The sequence below is a fragment of the Dicentrarchus labrax genome, unplaced genomic scaffold (genome assembly GCF_905237075.1).
Source record: "Dicentrarchus labrax unplaced genomic scaffold, dlabrax2021, whole genome shotgun sequence".
NCBI lineage: Eukaryota > Metazoa > Chordata > Actinopteri > Moronidae > Dicentrarchus > Dicentrarchus labrax.
Genome location: NW_026136721.1, coordinates 26725933 through 26743705, shown reverse-complemented (window position 1 = coordinate 26743705; position 17773 = coordinate 26725933). Strand labels below are relative to the sequence as shown.

At 39.6% G+C, this 17773-nt stretch overlaps 2 protein-coding genes across 3 annotated transcripts; one reads left to right on the top strand and one right to left on the bottom strand.

Annotated features, from left to right (window-relative positions):
- The first annotated feature begins 625 nt into the window (after nt 1–625).
- On the top strand, nt 626–11778 carry g3bp2a (G3BP stress granule assembly factor 2a). Of its 2 annotated transcripts, none has more exons than XM_051384379.1 (13): nt 626–806; nt 2750–2868; nt 2958–3039; nt 4927–5100; nt 5293–5383; nt 5603–5708; nt 5846–6026; nt 6594–6695; nt 7107–7209; nt 7333–7392; nt 7567–7698; nt 7785–7912; nt 8447–11778. In XM_051384379.1, exons 2-13 carry the CDS (start codon nt 2774–2776, stop codon nt 8726–8728), a joined length of 1536 nt encoding a protein of 511 aa, XP_051240339.1. In that variant the 5' UTR covers nt 626–806; nt 2750–2773; the 3' UTR covers nt 8729–11778. The 2 variants fall into 2 exon arrangements, with proteins under 2 accessions (XP_051240339.1, XP_051240340.1); XM_051384380.1 differs by having other exon boundaries at nt 628–806; nt 7785–7903.
- Nucleotides 11779–12851: 1073 nt separating this feature from the next.
- LOC127355286 (uncharacterized) lies at nt 12852–16086 on the bottom strand. The gene is made up of 3 exons (XM_051386003.1): nt 15936–16086; nt 14258–14329; nt 12852–13575 (listed from the first exon to the last, which is right to left on the bottom strand). Exons 1-3 carry the CDS (start codon nt 15997–15999, stop codon nt 13046–13048), a joined length of 666 nt encoding a protein of 221 aa, XP_051241963.1. The 5' UTR covers nt 16000–16086; the 3' UTR covers nt 12852–13045.
- Nucleotides 16087–17773: the final 1687 nt, after the last annotated feature.

Below are 17773 nucleotides of genomic sequence, written 5' to 3'. Positions count from 1 at the left end.
TGCAAACGATTATTGTAACTTGTTACTGATTAAATCTAGCTCAAAACCAGCTGCAATATCTTATTAAGACAAAAGTTAGATATATTTCTTTAAAACAAGATTACTTTTCTAATACAAAACATGCTTGACAAGATTAATTTTCTTTAAAGACAAAAAAAAGACTGCAAGATGCAAGTCAATAGCATGTATCATAAGATCCACCTGCCTCGTATTTTTACACACCTTGAGTTTGCAATGCAGACTTCCACACTCAAACCAAATCTAAGATAACCCTAATGACATCACCAGGTTTATATATTTTTTTACACCTCACAAAGGTGACATTATGTTTTTTGTGTGTGTGTGTGTGTGTGTGTGTGTGTGTGTGTGTGTGTGTGTGTGTTAAGGGATATGGGAGTTCCAGTCGAGCTAAAAGTCTCAGAAGAATGATAAGAAGTAACATGCAGGACAACCTGAGTGATTATTAATAGTCAAGCATGGTTTTGGCACAGCTAGCAGAAAGTTGAGGGGCGTGGTTATTTGTTTTGCGTCATAATTCATGTTGCCTAGTGTAAACAGTCCATTGGTTGAATCTTGGTGATGGGGGTTCCCTGCCCCAGATTGCAGGGGTAAAACAATAAATAGAAGCTATCACTTTAAATCTTCAATCTCTGGTACAGCAGAGATCATAAGTTGTTAGTTAGTGGAGCGTGGGAAATATTAAAACATACGCCTGGGATACTCGGTATTTCAGCACAGTTTACAGTCAGTTACTCGTAGTTATTTATTACAAATAATTCTGTCTACATAGATAGGTCTTTCATAAGGTAAGTTAGCCATCCTCCAAGCTAAGTCAGCTAATATATGAGACCGCTGACATGCTAACCGTACCAGCTAATGTTAGCTGCATTGTCTGGTGAAAACCACGACTTCTCGGTGCTCCGACTGTAACGACTCAAAGTTGTCAAGTAGGTGTGTCGCTACGGTACAAATACCCCCATTTTAGCTAACGAGTAAAAAAAAAAAAAAAAACGATGCGTATCAACTAAATTAGTCAAATTAGTCTTCCTTTGTTTTCTTAGAGCTAGCGTAGCAGCGGACTCATTGATGAGGTCTCGACGGGCTGTGTGAGAGTTTGGGGGTTAATTTATTTTAAAGTTTGAGTTAAAGCTCCTTACATCGGGTTGTAATCGATCGCGATACAATCGGTTATAGATTAGTAGTTGATGTTAATTCCCAGAGCCTCACTGGGACAACATGGATGTAGTTTATCGGCGCACTACAATGGCTGTTGCCGGGCTCAACGTCATGTCTGCTGGATGGGTTTCCCCCCGCACCGCACCGCACCGCTTACAATCAACGTGCGGGTTGTATGCGTGAGAGTTAACGTTACAGCAAACTAACATCTTGACAGTTGTCTGTTTTTTCTGTGTTGAGCCGAAAGCGTGTTGCTGTCGCACATTGTGAGAAAGTGATCACCGGCTGGAGGAGAAAAAAAACACACACAAAAAAAAAACGACGACGCCACAAGTTAGCTCAGGGCTAACGTTAGCTAGCTCGGCGCTGCTCTTTTCTGTTTGCCGGGCTAGCTGGCTAGCTTAGCCATCTAAGATGACAGCGAAGAGGCCGTCAGTTTTATAATTAATATCTCTGCAGTTGTTTTTACAGTCTGGATAACGTTGATCTGGCTGACAGTGTGGACGTAAAGTACTCCGGACATTTCTGGAATGAGCACATGTGATGCTAGTTAGGGATCTGTCACGTTTTGTGGCTAATCAACATGCGACAAATGGCAGAGTGTTGTTAGCGTGGACATGAAAAGGCCGCACTCATACAGTAGGCCACTTGTCTACAAAGGGATGCACAGAGGTTTATAACACATGTATGTGATGTGTCGTGTTTAGAAGAAGGTTTTAATTGTGGTACAGTTCGTTTTCTCCCGCGTCAGTCTCTTCCTTTTTTATATATCTACAGTCGGTTTCCCTCTTTGTCTCTTTGGATGAACGTGATGGCGCAGTTGAATGTTAGCTGGTGTGTTAGCCAGCCAGCTAAACAGTCAGCTGTCGTGGTTGTACCATAGGATAGATGTGGGTCACTTGAAATATTGGCCTAATGAAAGTGAAACGTTGTCCTCTTTTATAAGGAAACGTCTGAATTCACCTATTGTACTTTCTGTCCTGGCTGCTCAAACACACCTATGTTGTTTACCTGAGGCGCAATAAACGTTAATGTGTGTTCAAATGGGCTTCCTTAAAATTGTCTGACTTTAAACAATTCATGTAGCAGTTCAACTGAGGCTTTTTTCCCCCCCCAAAGTCATTGTTTCCTACAGTCTGTTGCCAATTCATTTGGTACCCCATCCTAAACTACTGCAGCCAAATACAAAAGCTCTGCAATAAAGCCAACCTTTCTGGAAGTTAAAATGTTCACCGTTTAAGTCATTTTTGAGGCTATAGTAGTGTTTTGGGTATGATTGAATCGTATTTGTTTTAATATAATGCAGTATAATTCACTAAACTAGAGCCTCCAAAATGAACCACACTGTTTGATGATCACCTCACTAAAACACTGAACATTAACTAAATAAAATAAAACCTAAATAACCTTCATGAAAGCAAGATTTATTGCAGGGCTGCAGTATTAGACTGCATTATTTTTGTACCTGATAAACTGCCAACTGACTGTATACATGTGTGTATATGTGTGTGATAACCCCTACTTGTAGATGGCGTTATTACAATTAAACCTTTTTGTTTATTTTCTGTTTCAGCACTTAATATTGTTTACCAAAGAAATGGTGATGGAGAAGCCAAGTCCCCTGCTTGTAGGGCGGGAGTTTGTGAGGCAGTATTACACACTCTTAAACAAGGCACCAGATTTCCTGCACAGGTAATCATTTAAATTTCATGTGGTAAAGTTAATTCTGTTGGTGTTGGTAATACTCTGTTTAACTGCCTGTCATGTTGTTGTGCCATTAGGTTTTATGGGAGGAATTCTTCCTATGTTCATGGCGGACTTGACCCAAGTGGGAAGCTGGCAGAAGCGGTGTATGGGCAAGCGGTAGGTGCTATGGACCAATAAAGAAGATTCACATTGAAAATACTGTGTAGTAGGTGTCTCATACAATACTATTCACATTGGGCACAAGTAATCCTTTTAATTAGGGCTGTACATGAACCTTTTTTTGCACATAGCACTGGTGCGACAGAGGTTTACATTTTTGTATCATGAGTATAAAAGGTCTGTAACAGCATTAAAAAATGGACAAATAATGTTGCACACAGGACATTCAAAATCCAGACCTTAACAAGAAATGTTTTCAGGACAAAAATGTTGATTATTTGCCAATAATTGTAAATTGCATGGACATAAGTAATACGTGGTCAATCCAGAACAGGATTAGATAATTGTTTCTTGAGCAGCAACCGTAAAGTTTAAAACAGCAAAGTCACTATATACACTCAAAAATATCTCACTGGAAACAAATCTTAAATGTCAGTAAAACCTTAACCTTAAATGGCAGCAAACCCTAAAGTAAATGGGAATCAGATTTCATTACATAGTTTTGTAACACAGCAACAAAAGGTGTGCTTTTCAATTATATTGCTGGGACTTTAATGATCCAGGCAATAGTAGCCTGAATCATTATGGTCATAATTTACAATAGTATTTGTGGGTTTTTCAATGGTTGATGTGATATTCAGAGAGCACGACAGCCAGTAGCCAAATGACGATTCAAGCAATTAACATTCATTCATGCTCTGTGGCATGAATAAAAATGCTGAGCAGGCCCAGCTGATTCTGATTTTGAATCAAGATGGCAAAAGGACAAGTTCCAAGGGACTTTGAAATAGGGTTTAATGTTGTGATACAAAGACTGCTCAATCTGGCTGGAACAGAAACTTAAGTGACATCTGCATTTAGATCTATGGGAAAGACGAACGTAAAGAGGGTCACATGTGGTTGACAGCACACATTTGATGACTGATGCTCATGCATTAATGTGATATCTAAGGAAAAACTCTTTCTCAGGTAACTGAGAATGTCACTGCAGAACTGGATCAGACTGTGTCAGCAGGAGCAGTCGTAATTTCAAACATGAATGCACATTTGAGAGTTCAGTGGTGCAAAAATCTACAGATACGAGGAAAAGTCATGGTCAGATAAATCATGTGTCATATTCTTGACAAGTGGGTGGGGTGTACACCATGACAATGGTACAGGCCTGAATTCTTGAGCCCTACAGAGTGGGCATCCAGTGGCTCTGTTATGCTGTGTGAAATGAAATAATTTGAAAGTCACTGAAAAATATGTGACTCATATGCTATGTCCTTAGCAGTCACCAGATCCCCAGCCAATTAATACGCCTATGGAAGATTTTGGACCAAAACACAATCAATCAGGGAGCCAGCGCTGCCAACTTGGTGGCTTTTTTGTTTTACCCTCCTAAGCAACATTATTTCTAGAAAAAAATAAGTATATTCCAATATATAATATTGTAATTTGTTCCCAGAGTAATTGCAGTACATGGCTTTTACTGCAACAGTACCTGAGTCTCCTCTCCTCTTGCTCAGTCAGGTGTGGGGTATGAGGCACGTTTGGTCATATCACTCTTTCTCTGTGCATCTCTGAATTGGGGTGTTTCTATAGCGTATATGTACATATTTTATAGTTGATCTTTTAGTTAGTTTATTTGATCTTCTCCCTTTTTAAAACTTTTTCTTTACCTCAAATATACAAGGTCCCTGTAGTGAGTTTGCGTAGTTGGCTAAATAATATTGTTCAAAGTGTGTGTATGCCGTTGCTGATTATCTCAAAATGCCAGATAATTGGCCCGATTAATCGGCCTATTACTAATCCATTAAATGCAAAATACCAGAAAATTTGTCCCCTCCTTTTCTCTTCATTTATGTGGTTTCTTTATCCCCTTGTCCCTGCATCTGTTAGGAAATCCACAAGAAGGTTATGTCCCTGCAGTTTAGTGAATGCCACACAAAGATCAGGCATGTGGATGCCCATGCCACACTGAGTGATGGAGTGGTGGTGCAAGTCCTTGGAGAACTGTCCAACAATGGTCAACCCATGAGGAAATTCATGCAGACTTTTGTGCTTGCTCCAGAGGTGAGTATTCCTGTTAATAGCACTGAAAGGTAGAGTTTGAGTGACCACAACAGTAACAAGTAATTATTTCTTATTATTAACTGTAAATAGAAATGTTGGACGTTTATCTGCTGGTTGGCTTTTTAAAAAAATTGACACTTGCACTGAAGTGTGTATTTTTTTATTTTCTCCTTACGTGACAAATTTCCACAGGGTTCAGTGGCAAACAAGTTCTACGTCCACAATGACATCTTCCGTTACGAGGATGAGGTTTTTGGAGACTCTGAAGCTGAGCTTGATGAGGGTAAGATGGTCACAAATATCCTATACAGACCTTGTTTTTTAGTAGTTGGTTGTTGTTGTTTTTTTTAAGTTTTTAGTAACTCTGTTTTCATGGTTAAATCTGAGGCTGTTAATGCAAATATATATATATATATATATATATATATATATATATATATATATATATATATATACATATATAAAGTTTTTTTTTTTTTTTTTCTCTCTCTCACTCACTTAGAATCAGAGGAGGAAGTTGAAGAGGAGCCCGAGGAGAGGCAGGCGTCCCCTGAGCCTCTTCAAGAAAGCCCCAACAGCACCACCTACTACGAACCTCATCCTGTCACGTATGCTAAATCATAACCTCAGTAATATATATATTAGTTTGTTTCCCCTCCCTTTTTTAGGAAAAAACATCTTGTATGAAGCATTTTACCTTTTAAACTACTGTGGAAGTGACAATATGCTGATTTGTGCTCTGTAGTAATGGAGTGGAGGAACCCATGGAGGAGCCAGCTCCAGAGCCTGAGCCAGAGCCTGAACCAGAGCCCAAAGCAGAGGAGATAAAGCCTGAAGCAGACGAGAAGGTTCTGGAAGAGATGGAGGAAAAAGCGCCTTCACCGGTCCCTGTGGAGTCTCCACCCAACACCCAGGAGCCTCCCAAGGTGTGTGTGTGTGTCTGTCTGTCTGTCTGTCTGATATTAAAAACTAAAACTAGGCGTGACAAAAACACTTGTTAATAGAAATAGAAAATAAAAACTACACTTATAGAGAAAACAAGCTAAAATAAATAATATATAGGAAATGTCTTTCAAAAATGTATTTAAATGCCAGTTTGGTAAAATCTGTCAACACGGCAAGCATGAGGAGACATTGCTGCAAATGTTTATTGTCCTGACCCTTACAAATCCCCCCAATATTATAATAATAAAAAGAAAACCTTATACTAAAACTAATGAAAACTAAACAAACTAACAGAAACTAAAGTGAAAACTAATTAAAAAAAATACAAAACTATAATAACTGTTGTGTACAAGACAAAGATTTGTTTCTGCAGAAGAGTTTACTTTTATTCAGTGTTTTACCAAAAGATTAAAAGAAAGACATCCCTGTATTAGATTTTCAAGTTCAAAGTCATTTTTTGATGCTGTCGAGTAGCACAACTGAGATTTCAGTTGGATATCGTAGAACGGTGTTGAGTGGTTAAAAGTGTATTACTGCATCCCTAACAGACTTCCTCGTGGGCCTCTGTGACCAGTAAAAACCTGCCTCCTACTGGCACAGTCACCACCTCTGGAATCTCACCCCATGTTGTTAAAGCTCCAAGCTCACAGGTAACCAGCTACCACTGGACATGAAATGTACATTAAGAGTTAACTGTCAGCGCATTAGAAATGGCTCACTATATAGCAGTCAACCACAATGTTTATTTCAAACACACATTGCATTGAAGATGGTGGTTAACAGCAGCAGTAGATACGTTTGTGTGAGGAGCACCTTTCTCAGAACTGACTCCCATAAGCCCTAAATAAAGGAAATACACTGTATGTGTGTACCAGGCAGGGTTGGGGTTTCTTACAAAGCATTGTGGTGTTACATTCACAAGAACTCATGTACTTTGTTCCATAAGTGACATAATGATATAAACTGATCTCTGGAGCATCGTGTGAAAGCAATTATGAAAGATGTGTGGGTTCATTCTTTTTTTTTCTTTTTTTCTTTTGTGGCACCTCTCCCCCACACAGCCCAGAGTTGAAGCCAAGCCGGAGACACAGACAGCACCTCTTCGGCCCAGAGACCAGCGCACACGTGACAGACCGTCGTTCACTCCGCGGGGTCCCAGACCTGGTAATAAAAGCATTTAGGTCCCCAGTTAAGGGTTTATTGCTTTTTTTTTCTTTTTTAAAAAAAAAAAAAATATATATATCATTTGGCTTATTCTTATGCCGTGCATGTCTCTGTCACTGTTAGATGGTGTTGCATCTTCGGAGTCACAAACGGGAAAACCACACTTGAGTTTTGTTAACAAAGGTAAAAATGATATCACATCTAAATGAACCTGTTTCATCACCATTCTTTGATTGCTGATGGGGAATATTATTATTCACTTTTTTGATGCCCGGATTTTAACTTTCTTTGTTTTTTATACAGATGATTCATGTGTTTTTTGTTTGTTTTTTTTCTGTCTGTCGTTCTGACCTGCAGGTGGCAGGGGAGATGCTGAATCTGGTGACATGGACAGCAGGCGGATTGTCCGGTACCCAGACAGCCACCAACTTTTTGTTGGCAACCTCCCACATGACATTGATGAGAGCGAGCTTAAAGAGTTCTTCATGAGTAGGTTTCCTCAAAAAGTAGCACTTTGCATCCAAAGGGTGAAAAAATAAATACTGATTAAATTAAACCATCTATTTTTCTTGCAGCATATGGAAATGTTGTAGAGCTGCGGATCAACACGAAGGGCGTTGGTGGGAAGCTGCCCAACTTTGGATTTGTGGTCTTTGACGACTCTGATCCTGTGCAAAGAATCCTGGGGGCCAAGGTAGAAGGGGCATGTATTGACATTTCATTACCCACTTTCATTCTTTTGGTGGTGGTTTGGTGATACACATTGGTCAGACACAGTAGAGACAGTTTATAATTCTTTTTATAAATAAATGTTCTGCTCAGGTAATCCACCAGGAATGTGTGTGTGCATGTATTTGATTGACCAATGTGGCACTTATTATCACGTATTACGTTAAAGTAGTGTTGCAGCAAAAGTTCAGCCAGGTTGATTGTTTTTGACAATGCTGCGTTGGCACCCCCATACTGATGCCGGACTGGCCTGTTTCAAATGAATGAGGAGCCTGCATTTTTTCACGCAGGGCTAAAGTCAGTCCCAACACAGCCTCAGAGATTAAGTAGTTTCACTGGCGGGGACACAGATCTCATCGGGTCCAGTGTGACACAGAGCAGTGCTTACATAGGGTCAGGGACAGATTAACAAACTTGTGTGCAAACCAGCGAATGATGTGGGTTGTGAAATAGCAATAAATATTCAGTCTTGGTTTCTCCTGTACTGACCTTGCTTTTCTCTCTGCAGCCCATCATGTTTCGAGGCGAGGTGCGTCTGAATGTGGAGGAGAAGAAGACGAGGGCGGTGCGTGAACGCGAGACCCGCGGTGGAGGAGACGAGCGTCGGGACATGAGGCGCAACGACCGGGGCCCCGGAGGTTCGCGAGGCATCGTTGGAAGTGGAATGATGCGTGAACGCGACGGGAGGGGACCACCACCTCGAGGCGGCATGGCCCCCAAACCTGGCATGGGCTCCGGACGAGGCTCTGGCGGCCAAGGAGAGGGTCGCTTCACCACCCAGCGCCGCTGAGAAGAGCACCACCTGCAGTGTGGAAGTAGTACCGTGTTCTTCATCTTCAACCGTTCTCGTTAACGAAAAGAAATCTTCATGTATAAACGTATATATTTGTTTTTTGTTTTATTTTTTATTTTTTTGTTCCCTCTTTGCTTTGGAATGTGACACAGCCTGTCAACCATTTGTTTGTGAAATAGACAAAACAAAATAAGCAAACAAAAAATTTCGCTTATTAGTTGTGAGCTGAGCATCCTTTTCGGGTATCTCAAGAATTCACAAACTTTAATTTGTAAATTCGTGGAAAAAGGCAAACCAACCAGGAGAAATCTGCCACATTAGGAGGGACTGATAAGACTTTTAACTACGACAATACAGCCCATCATTTGGAAAAGAGATTATATGCCTTGACTTAACTGGGGCGCTGCTTCACGAAATCCCTCTATTGCACATTTTATATGGTAGTTTTCTGCCCGTTACTGTTGGAAAAGAGTGAGATGCAAAATTTGTGCAGTTCCAGGGGAAAAGCTTGCCTTTTACTTTTTTCCTTTTGAGAGACCACTGCTTCAAAATTGCATAATGCACTCATCAATATGCACTAATGGGTACTTTTGTCGTATTACATTGACATCCATGCTCGGAACGCAGCTGGAGAGACCTGTTTTGTCTCAACGCGATACGACTTACCGGGGCAGGCCTCGCTTACAGCCTGTCTGCTGTGACCAATGTACTTTTCACACTTTTGACCCAAAACTACGCTTCAATTACTGCTGGATGGACAAGATGACAAGCAAATCTACATTATATTTTTCCTCATTTATAAATCAAATATAAAAAATAAAAAAAGCTCAAATCCTGGACTTTCACCAAATGAGTGGGGGTGCAAAGGATAAACAAGAAACAAAGTTGAACAATAGAAGAGTGGTGGTAATGATGGCTGCTCTGTTTTTCTTTTGATCCCGAGTTTGTTTTTTCTTCATGTTTTTCCCTGCCAGCTAGACCGCGAAAACTGGGATGGACGACACCTCCCTCCCTCTTCCCTCCCTTCCTGTCTTAAGTGCGGAGTAACAGAATAAATGTACAGCAAAAATCATAGTTTACTGTATGTTTTGTTTTCTGTGTATATTTTTCATTTCTCTCTCTCGACTTGATAAGAGCATGATGGTGCCTTCTATTTCACCTTTTCCAGTCTTACTAAAGCGTAAAGCAGTTCGGGGCTTGCTGCCTTCTAATGCGGAGCTGCTGATTTTGAACTATTGTCCACTGGGAGCAGATACAAAAAAAAAATTGCAGTATTCACAAGATTTAAGTTTTTCGGGTGCATATTTCATTTTTCCATACTGTTTTACTACCTAAGATGATCTGTTGTGAGTTTTGTACATTTGTTTTGTATTGTCTGATCTGGGTTTTGTAGAGACAATAGGTGCCTCAAGTTCAGTTTGATGTTAAATGGTTAAGTCGTGCATCTGAAGAACTACTCCCATAAAGAAAAAAAGGTACATTAAAGATGGTGACAGTGCAATGCTTGGTCCTTGGTTAACATGTCAAAGCTCTACAAAACCATGATTTCAGTGAACAAAGGTTTGCAGTTTGGAAAGAGTCTCAATGTGATTCAGATACTGTTGATTCTTACTTTCGGTCTGACCATAGTTTTTTGCGACTCATGGCAGCACTCAGGTTAATCCCTGGACTCAAAAGTTGTCAGACTGTTCTTTTCTCAGCAACAATTTTGTAATGATCTGTGTGGGTGGGCTGGCCATAGTTCCAGCCCACAGACTAGCAAATAATTGTGCTCACTTTTTCTAGCTGTTTTATGCATTTGTATTTTCATATGCTGATTATTCATTGTGCTTATTTTATCCATTTATTTTTTCCATTCGAAGCGAGTCGAATCTGAATGCCATACTAGTCGTCTCCTCCTTGTCCGCGTCGTATTTTCTTTTTACCACTCGGTAGGGAGGGAAGACCTTTTTTGGTTTCAGCTGGAAAGGAAAACATGACAAACATGAGATGTTGTCTTTTTTATTTTTTATTTTTATTTTTGTTATCTTGCACTGAAATGAGAAGTGAAATCGATGTAGCATTTTTCTGGACAAATATACTAATGAGGTCTTCCTTGTCTGGTGGTATTGCACTATTCCCAACGTTTCTGGGACAATCTGTCAGTTTGAACACAGCCTCTCTCCAAATTTCTCATCTGGCGATGAAAACAGGCAAATATTAGTGCTCATCTTGTTATCGGCATGAAATAGTATTCGCTCTGTTGCAGTTAAAACAAGATTTGATGTACAGACATGGCATATTTTATGTAGTTTTCCACAGTGATGCTCGACTACTCTCCCTTGTGGTTGAGATGAAATATTTTCAGATGTGAGAATAGTTTTCGATAGAGAGACTCTTAATTTGTTACCATCAGTCTTTGACCTAATATTACAGGAAAAAAAAGAAACTACAGCTCTTTTGGTCTTTGAGTGTTTTTAACAGACAGCTCTTATGGGTGCCTCTACCCCACGTGTTTATTTGTCAGGTAATTGCTTAACATGGGCACTTGACTGCAATTATACTTTTTACAGCAACGGTCAATGAAGAGAGTGGTGAAGAAGAGCCATCATGCTTTCAGACCAATCTGTGCTTTTACATTTGTAGTGGTGGTTTAAAAAAAAAAAAATGTTTGAGCATATAAATTTAAGGTTGGATAGTTCTTTTTCACTGAGGTTTTCAACCAACCACCCATCCTTTTCCAAACTTTAAAGGATCCTTGTAAGAAAAAGAAAAAAATCCTGTCATTTTATTTTCCTGTGGTTGAAAATACAGTAGAGTGGATCCTCATTGTGAATCATTCCAGTCCTTTTTGAATGGGAATAGAAGTACCTTCTTGGCTTTAGCAGGTGTGGTAAACAGTTGGCTGCCATCTTAATTTTTTTTTTTTTACTGTGTTTACCCTTTACTTGTTGCTAGTACAAAAGTGTTGCAGGTGGAGAATTTATTTTATTTTATTTTTTTCTTCCTTTCTATTTTGAATGTGTTGGACTTAACATACAATAAACTACTGATATCAGCACCACTCATACCGTTTGTCATGTTTGCAGGTTTCTCCATAAAAGGTGATGTGAATAATAAGATATTGATAGGGTAGCCAAAACCGAGAGCAGAAAGCAGAATTCTCCCATGCATGTAGTAAAGGATGTAGTAAAGGAGATATCCCCTACTGTGGTGCAGATTTAACTTATTAAATGAAGGTTGAGTGGCAAGCAGAGAAAACTTTAAGGATCATTATTTGTCTTAATCTCAAAGAGGAAGTTTTTTTTCCTCTGTTCAGAAGACCTTTGAATCCGACCACTTCACTGAGTCAACGGATTCTCTGGAGTGTAATAAGTTGTCAATTATGTCTAATATCAGGTGAAAAACTTGTGTTATAGCCCAGAACAGACAAACCAAACACTGCCTCTATATAGGACATTTAGCATTTTTCACAAGTTTTGAGGCCACTATAGTTTACCCTTCACGCTTGGAACGGAAGAATTGAGGTAAGGGGGGCTATAATCTGCAACTATACTGCTATGCCACTAAACCCACAGATTTAAACATTAAGTTTACTTCTCACAGTTTGTCCTACTTTTACTACTGTGAAAACAGTTCACACAATGAAAAATGCTGGTAAAATATGCAAGTGGCTGATGGATTTACTTCTCTCACTATCCAGATAAACATTAGTAATCTATTGAGTGACTGGTATAATTAGCCCATTTACTAGTCATTTGACTAGTGGACAAAAAAAGTTTATTTTGCCCTCTGGTATTAAGTTTTCTGTGGCACTGCAAAAGATTTGTCAAAGGTCTACACATTTGAACAAAACCAATTGGGCGTGTGCTGTTTAAAGTATGTCTGTGTTAACAAGAGAGGGTAAGAGATGGGTTTGTCTATCAGAAAGTGTAGGAGCCAGTGCATGCTATGAAATATCAAGGACTAAAAGTCTTCTGCTGTATTAGTTTTGACTCTTCTTTCTAAATGCTGTCTCATGTAATGGAATACTAAAGTACAATAACTAGCACATTATTCCACTGATCTACAGGCGGTAGTAACATGTCAGGAAACACTAATGTGCCAACAAAGGCAATGACAATGCAGAAAACATGAAAAATCAGCTTTTGCAAATGCTTTATGAGGAAGGAAATAGATTCAGTATGTTCATACAAAGGGTTTTGGTGGGCAACACATGTAGAACAGAAACTTTGTTAACAAGAAAACTCCTCTTAGTACAGTTATTCATTTATAAGTGTTACCCTTACATGTTCAAAAGACTGAATCAGTCTCATGATCCCCTCCTGTATCTCTTCAGTCACCGTCACTATCCTCTTCAGATGACATTTCACTTGATGTATAATCAGACCTTTGAGCCAGGAGGGGAGCTCTTTGATTTCCTGCTGGATTTCTCACTGGGAGGTGTTTATCTCTCTGAAGATCCAAGAACCACTGAGAAGCTGGGAGGAAGCCAGATGCACCAAAAGGTGAGTGTGGAGGAAGCCGACCCCTTCCTGGTGTAAACCTGGCTCTATCAGGACCTTGTCCGTACACATAAAACCCCCCACTGACTGGATTAGGTGGGAGAACATAATAAGGCACAATAGGTTGGTAGAATACATTAGGTGGAAGAGGAGGGGGTTGCTGATATGTACCCCGCCCTGGGTTACTGGCAGTAGGTGCAAGAGGAGGATTTGTCCGATGTGCATCCTGTCCTGGTTTATTGACAGGGATTAGAGGTGGAGGAGTGGCGTCGATTCCCGTCAAAGGATCGTCAGGAACAATCTGACATGGAGGGCTCTCATTTTGGGTCTTAGCAGCAACAGTTTCTTTCACCAAGGATGCTAAGAATTACAAAAATGATTAAGCATCAGTACATTTACTTAAGTACTGTAATTAAGTACAAATTCAAGGTGCTTGTACTTGTACTAGTATTTTATACAATTTTGTGATAAACTGAAGGATTAAAGGTGTTCCTTTATGGGCTGAGAGAATCCTCCCAGTAATTAAACTAAATAAACAAATAACCCCCTTGGTGGTGGGGAAATGCATTGTCACAAATCTAAAAAAAAAGGGCTGTTTTCTGAACTCATGAAAAGTTCACTTTTTAGAAGTAGCTACGTGGTTCTAACAGGACAGTGACGCTACATACATATAATGATATTATATAATGTGATGTATTAAACTACCCAACAGTATATAAAGGAGGAGATTAACTCAACCTTAAATGTCTACATCAGTGAAATGCAACATACTAATTACTGCAGCAGTAATGTTAATCCTAAAACATTATATATAATAGTAAAAACACTGACAGGGACCGTTTTACTGCAAAATGTAAACTTCTGGTTCTGATACTTAAAATTCTGCTGATAATACTTGCAGTTACATTACTTTTACTTTTACTTATAAAATTTACTGATAAGGTTTTGAATGCAGGACTACTGCTTCCACCACTGCTCGCTGGACATTAAAGTTCAACAATGTGATAATTTCAAAGTGTAGTGCTGAGAAATTAATTCATACAAGGTATGGGTTTGCCATTTCCTGAAGTGTTTTGTTGATAGTTGCCATGGTTATGCCAAACCGGAAGAGCTCCTTGAAGAATAAAGAGAAGAAAGAGAGAACACATTATTATGTATACTAATTTCATCACTAATTCAGGATTGTCAGATGCCGCGTCTTCCACAGGATTTTAGAAATACTGACTCTAGTTGTAAATTATTTTCAATATTTTATTCATGAGGTCATCAGCAGTCACATGACAAAACAACCGGAAAACACCTGAGAACTGTTTTACCTCAGTTCCACCAGCACGTCCACATCCCCACCAGGGGAACAAACAATATGGACCAGTCTACACAAATATTTCTGCCTTCCCCTGTCCCCATTTTGGTCTATCAGACCATATTTCTCTGCTTCTCTTGCCCACCCAGATGATGAAAAAGGTCAAACATCATTAAAAGTGTTTACAGGACTGTACATGATGTGTTGATGTGATCACAATGACAATAAAATCAAAAGTTTGGATGGATGGAGAGTTGAGGGCTTTATCCAGAGCCAAAACAAAACTGCCTTTTGGTCAGGTGAAGCAAACAACTTTATTTCTCTTTTTTTTTTAAACTTTATTTAACTTTTCAAAAATACTTACAATTTCTCTCAAAGGGAACATATATTGCATTTATACAAAAAAACATTTATCGTCTCTTAATTAGGAAGCAAACAACACCGCTAGAGCAAGACTGAAGAGACCGGAGAAAGACCTCAACGACAAGAATATGTGACAGGTGATTCAAATCATCAGAGGCTACACAAGCAGGAGCACCCCCATCATGTGTGAGGCCACGCTACCAGATGAGCTTTTATCTCCTCAACAAAGAGCGGATGTGAGAGAAATTCTGCTGAGAGTGACTATGAGTAAAGCTGCTGGGCCTGATAAAATCCTGCTTACTAAAAACATGTCCGAATCAGCTAGTTGATGGAACTACTGACATTTCTAACATTTCACTGTGACAGGAGAGGATGCCACCTCCACTGCCCTCCACTCATACTTCACACACCTTGATTTGATATGTTGATTTCAGCTCAACATTCAACAAAAACTCCTCCATGAAACTGATTGGTTGCTCTCTGCAACTGGCTATTGGACTTACTCACAAACAGACCCCAGACAGTTTGGATTAGTGGTCACACCTCCACCACTCTAGTGCTCAATGTTGGAGCCCCTCAGGGCTGTATGATCAGCCCCCTCCTGTTCACGCTGTACAACTATGACTGCATTCGTTGTGAAGTTTGCAGACGACACCACCATTATCATCTTGCAGAGTAGTGCACAGAAAACAATCTACTGCTCAACGTCAGCAAAACCAAAGAGCTGATTGTTTATTTTAGGAAAAAAGAAGTAAAGACACACACGCCTGTTTACATCAGGGAGCTGAGGTGTAGCAGGTGAATGGGAATCAGCATTAGGGAACCTGCTGTGGTCATCTCACATCTCCACTGTTAAGAAAGCACAGAAATGACAACCATATTTCTTAAGAAAAGAATTCAAACTCTTGTGCCAAGTATCCGCTGCTGTACCACCAGATTTCATAACAGCTTCTTCAGTCAGGTTTGCATGCAAGACCCTGCAAGACCCTTTCTGACAGTAGGTGATAAAAATGTTTCTGTTCTAAATATTTATGAAATGAAAAAGTAGTCTTACCTGTGTTTTGTATCTGTGAGCAGAGAAGAAAAATCAGAGCGGCTACAGTAGTTATAAGTTCCATCGCTGACAGAAAATGTTTCCTGAAGACCGTCTGACAAGCTTTTTAAAGTGGTGCATCACCATATTCATTTGTGTTATGACTCAGGTGTTGTATCACACAGTAATTAACAATTATATAATAATATTGCTTCACTAATAGGCTTCCCAAAATTACTTTATCAACAGAATCCTAATTACTTTAATTACTGAGGGCACTTGAATCAGCTTGTCTTTATTTTCGTAGGTGTGGAAAAACAAGGTTTTCTGAGTGACAGAAATACACTCCATGCTAAAGAGTACAGAGAGTAATGACTGTGAACCCAGACATTAGAGCAGTCAAAAGACAGATGGGGTCAAGGCCATAGCTATTGTTGACGACACTGAGGTCATGTCCTCTGTAACTTTTCAAGGGAAATGTATTAATCCATGAAAACATGGAAATTACAGTGTTCCCATCCTAATCAACCAATGCTGATTACCAAAATATAGGGAATAGATACGTATAAAATAAAACCATAGATAAACAACATACTGAAATTGTAGTTCTTTGTCTTATTCTGCTCATTGTTTTTGTATTTCCTCTTGTCCAGTTTTGAGGTACTTGTACTTGGGTATTTTCATTTTATGTTAGGCACCTTTATAGTTCTAAAACACTAAAATTCGGATATAAATTGTGCACATTTTACAGCCATAGTTACTAGTTAACAGATTAAGAGTTAATATACACAACATATGATACATTTATAAAATTGCCCCAACAGCAAAAACCCAGAAACTAACAAGCCTTCTTTTTCTAGAATATCACTTGTTTGCACAATAGATAGATACTTTATTTATCCCGAGGGAAATTCAAGAATGTCAAATGTATGTGTGCTAATTTGATTTAATGCACATTTGGTTAAGGATGTACCATGTAAGCACAATATCAACTAACATAATAAAGGTCTTAAAGTTATATTTTGACAAAAGGCTCTACAAGACATACCCTAAAGATTAGGCAAAAAGCAATGCTTTATAAAACACATTACATACTTGCATATATTAAAATGCCTCTCCGAGTACTACATTTTTATGCATGAGTAATAATATTCTTATTATATAATATTACTATTATTACTTACTAATTTTCTCTTATGATGATATTGATATTTCAGTATATCAGGTCAGCAGCACTGGGGCTCCACAGGGAACTGTTCTTTCCCCCTTTCTGTTCACCCTGTAGACCTCGGACTTTCAGTTCCTCTCTGAGTCCTGCCACCTGCAGAAGTTTGCGGACGACTCTGCAATTGTTGGCTGTGTCAGTGAAGGGAAGGAGGAGGAGTACAGGGGCGTTGTGGACTCCTTCGTCGAGTGGTGTGCAACTAACCACCTGCATCTCAACTCCACCAAGACTAAGGAGCTGGTGGTGGATTTCCACAGGAGGAAATCCGCCCCCACACCCATCTCCATCAATGGTGTGACTGTGGCTGTTGTCCAGGATTACAAATACATTGGAGTATACCTGGATAACAAACTGGACTGGGCCAAGAACACTGAGGCTGTTTACAAGAAGGGCCAGAGTCGACTCTATTTCCTGAGGAGGCTCCGGTCATTCAACGTATGTAACATCATGCTGAAGATGTTCTACCAGTCAGTGGTAGCCAGTGCCATCTTCTTTGCTGTTGTGTGCTGGGGCAGCAAGCTGAAAGCAGCAGACGCCAAGAAGATCAGCAGGATCATCAGGAAGGCTGGCTCCGTCCTGGGGGTCCAACTGGACTCTTTGGTGGTGGTGTCTCAGAGGAGGATGCTGTGTAAAC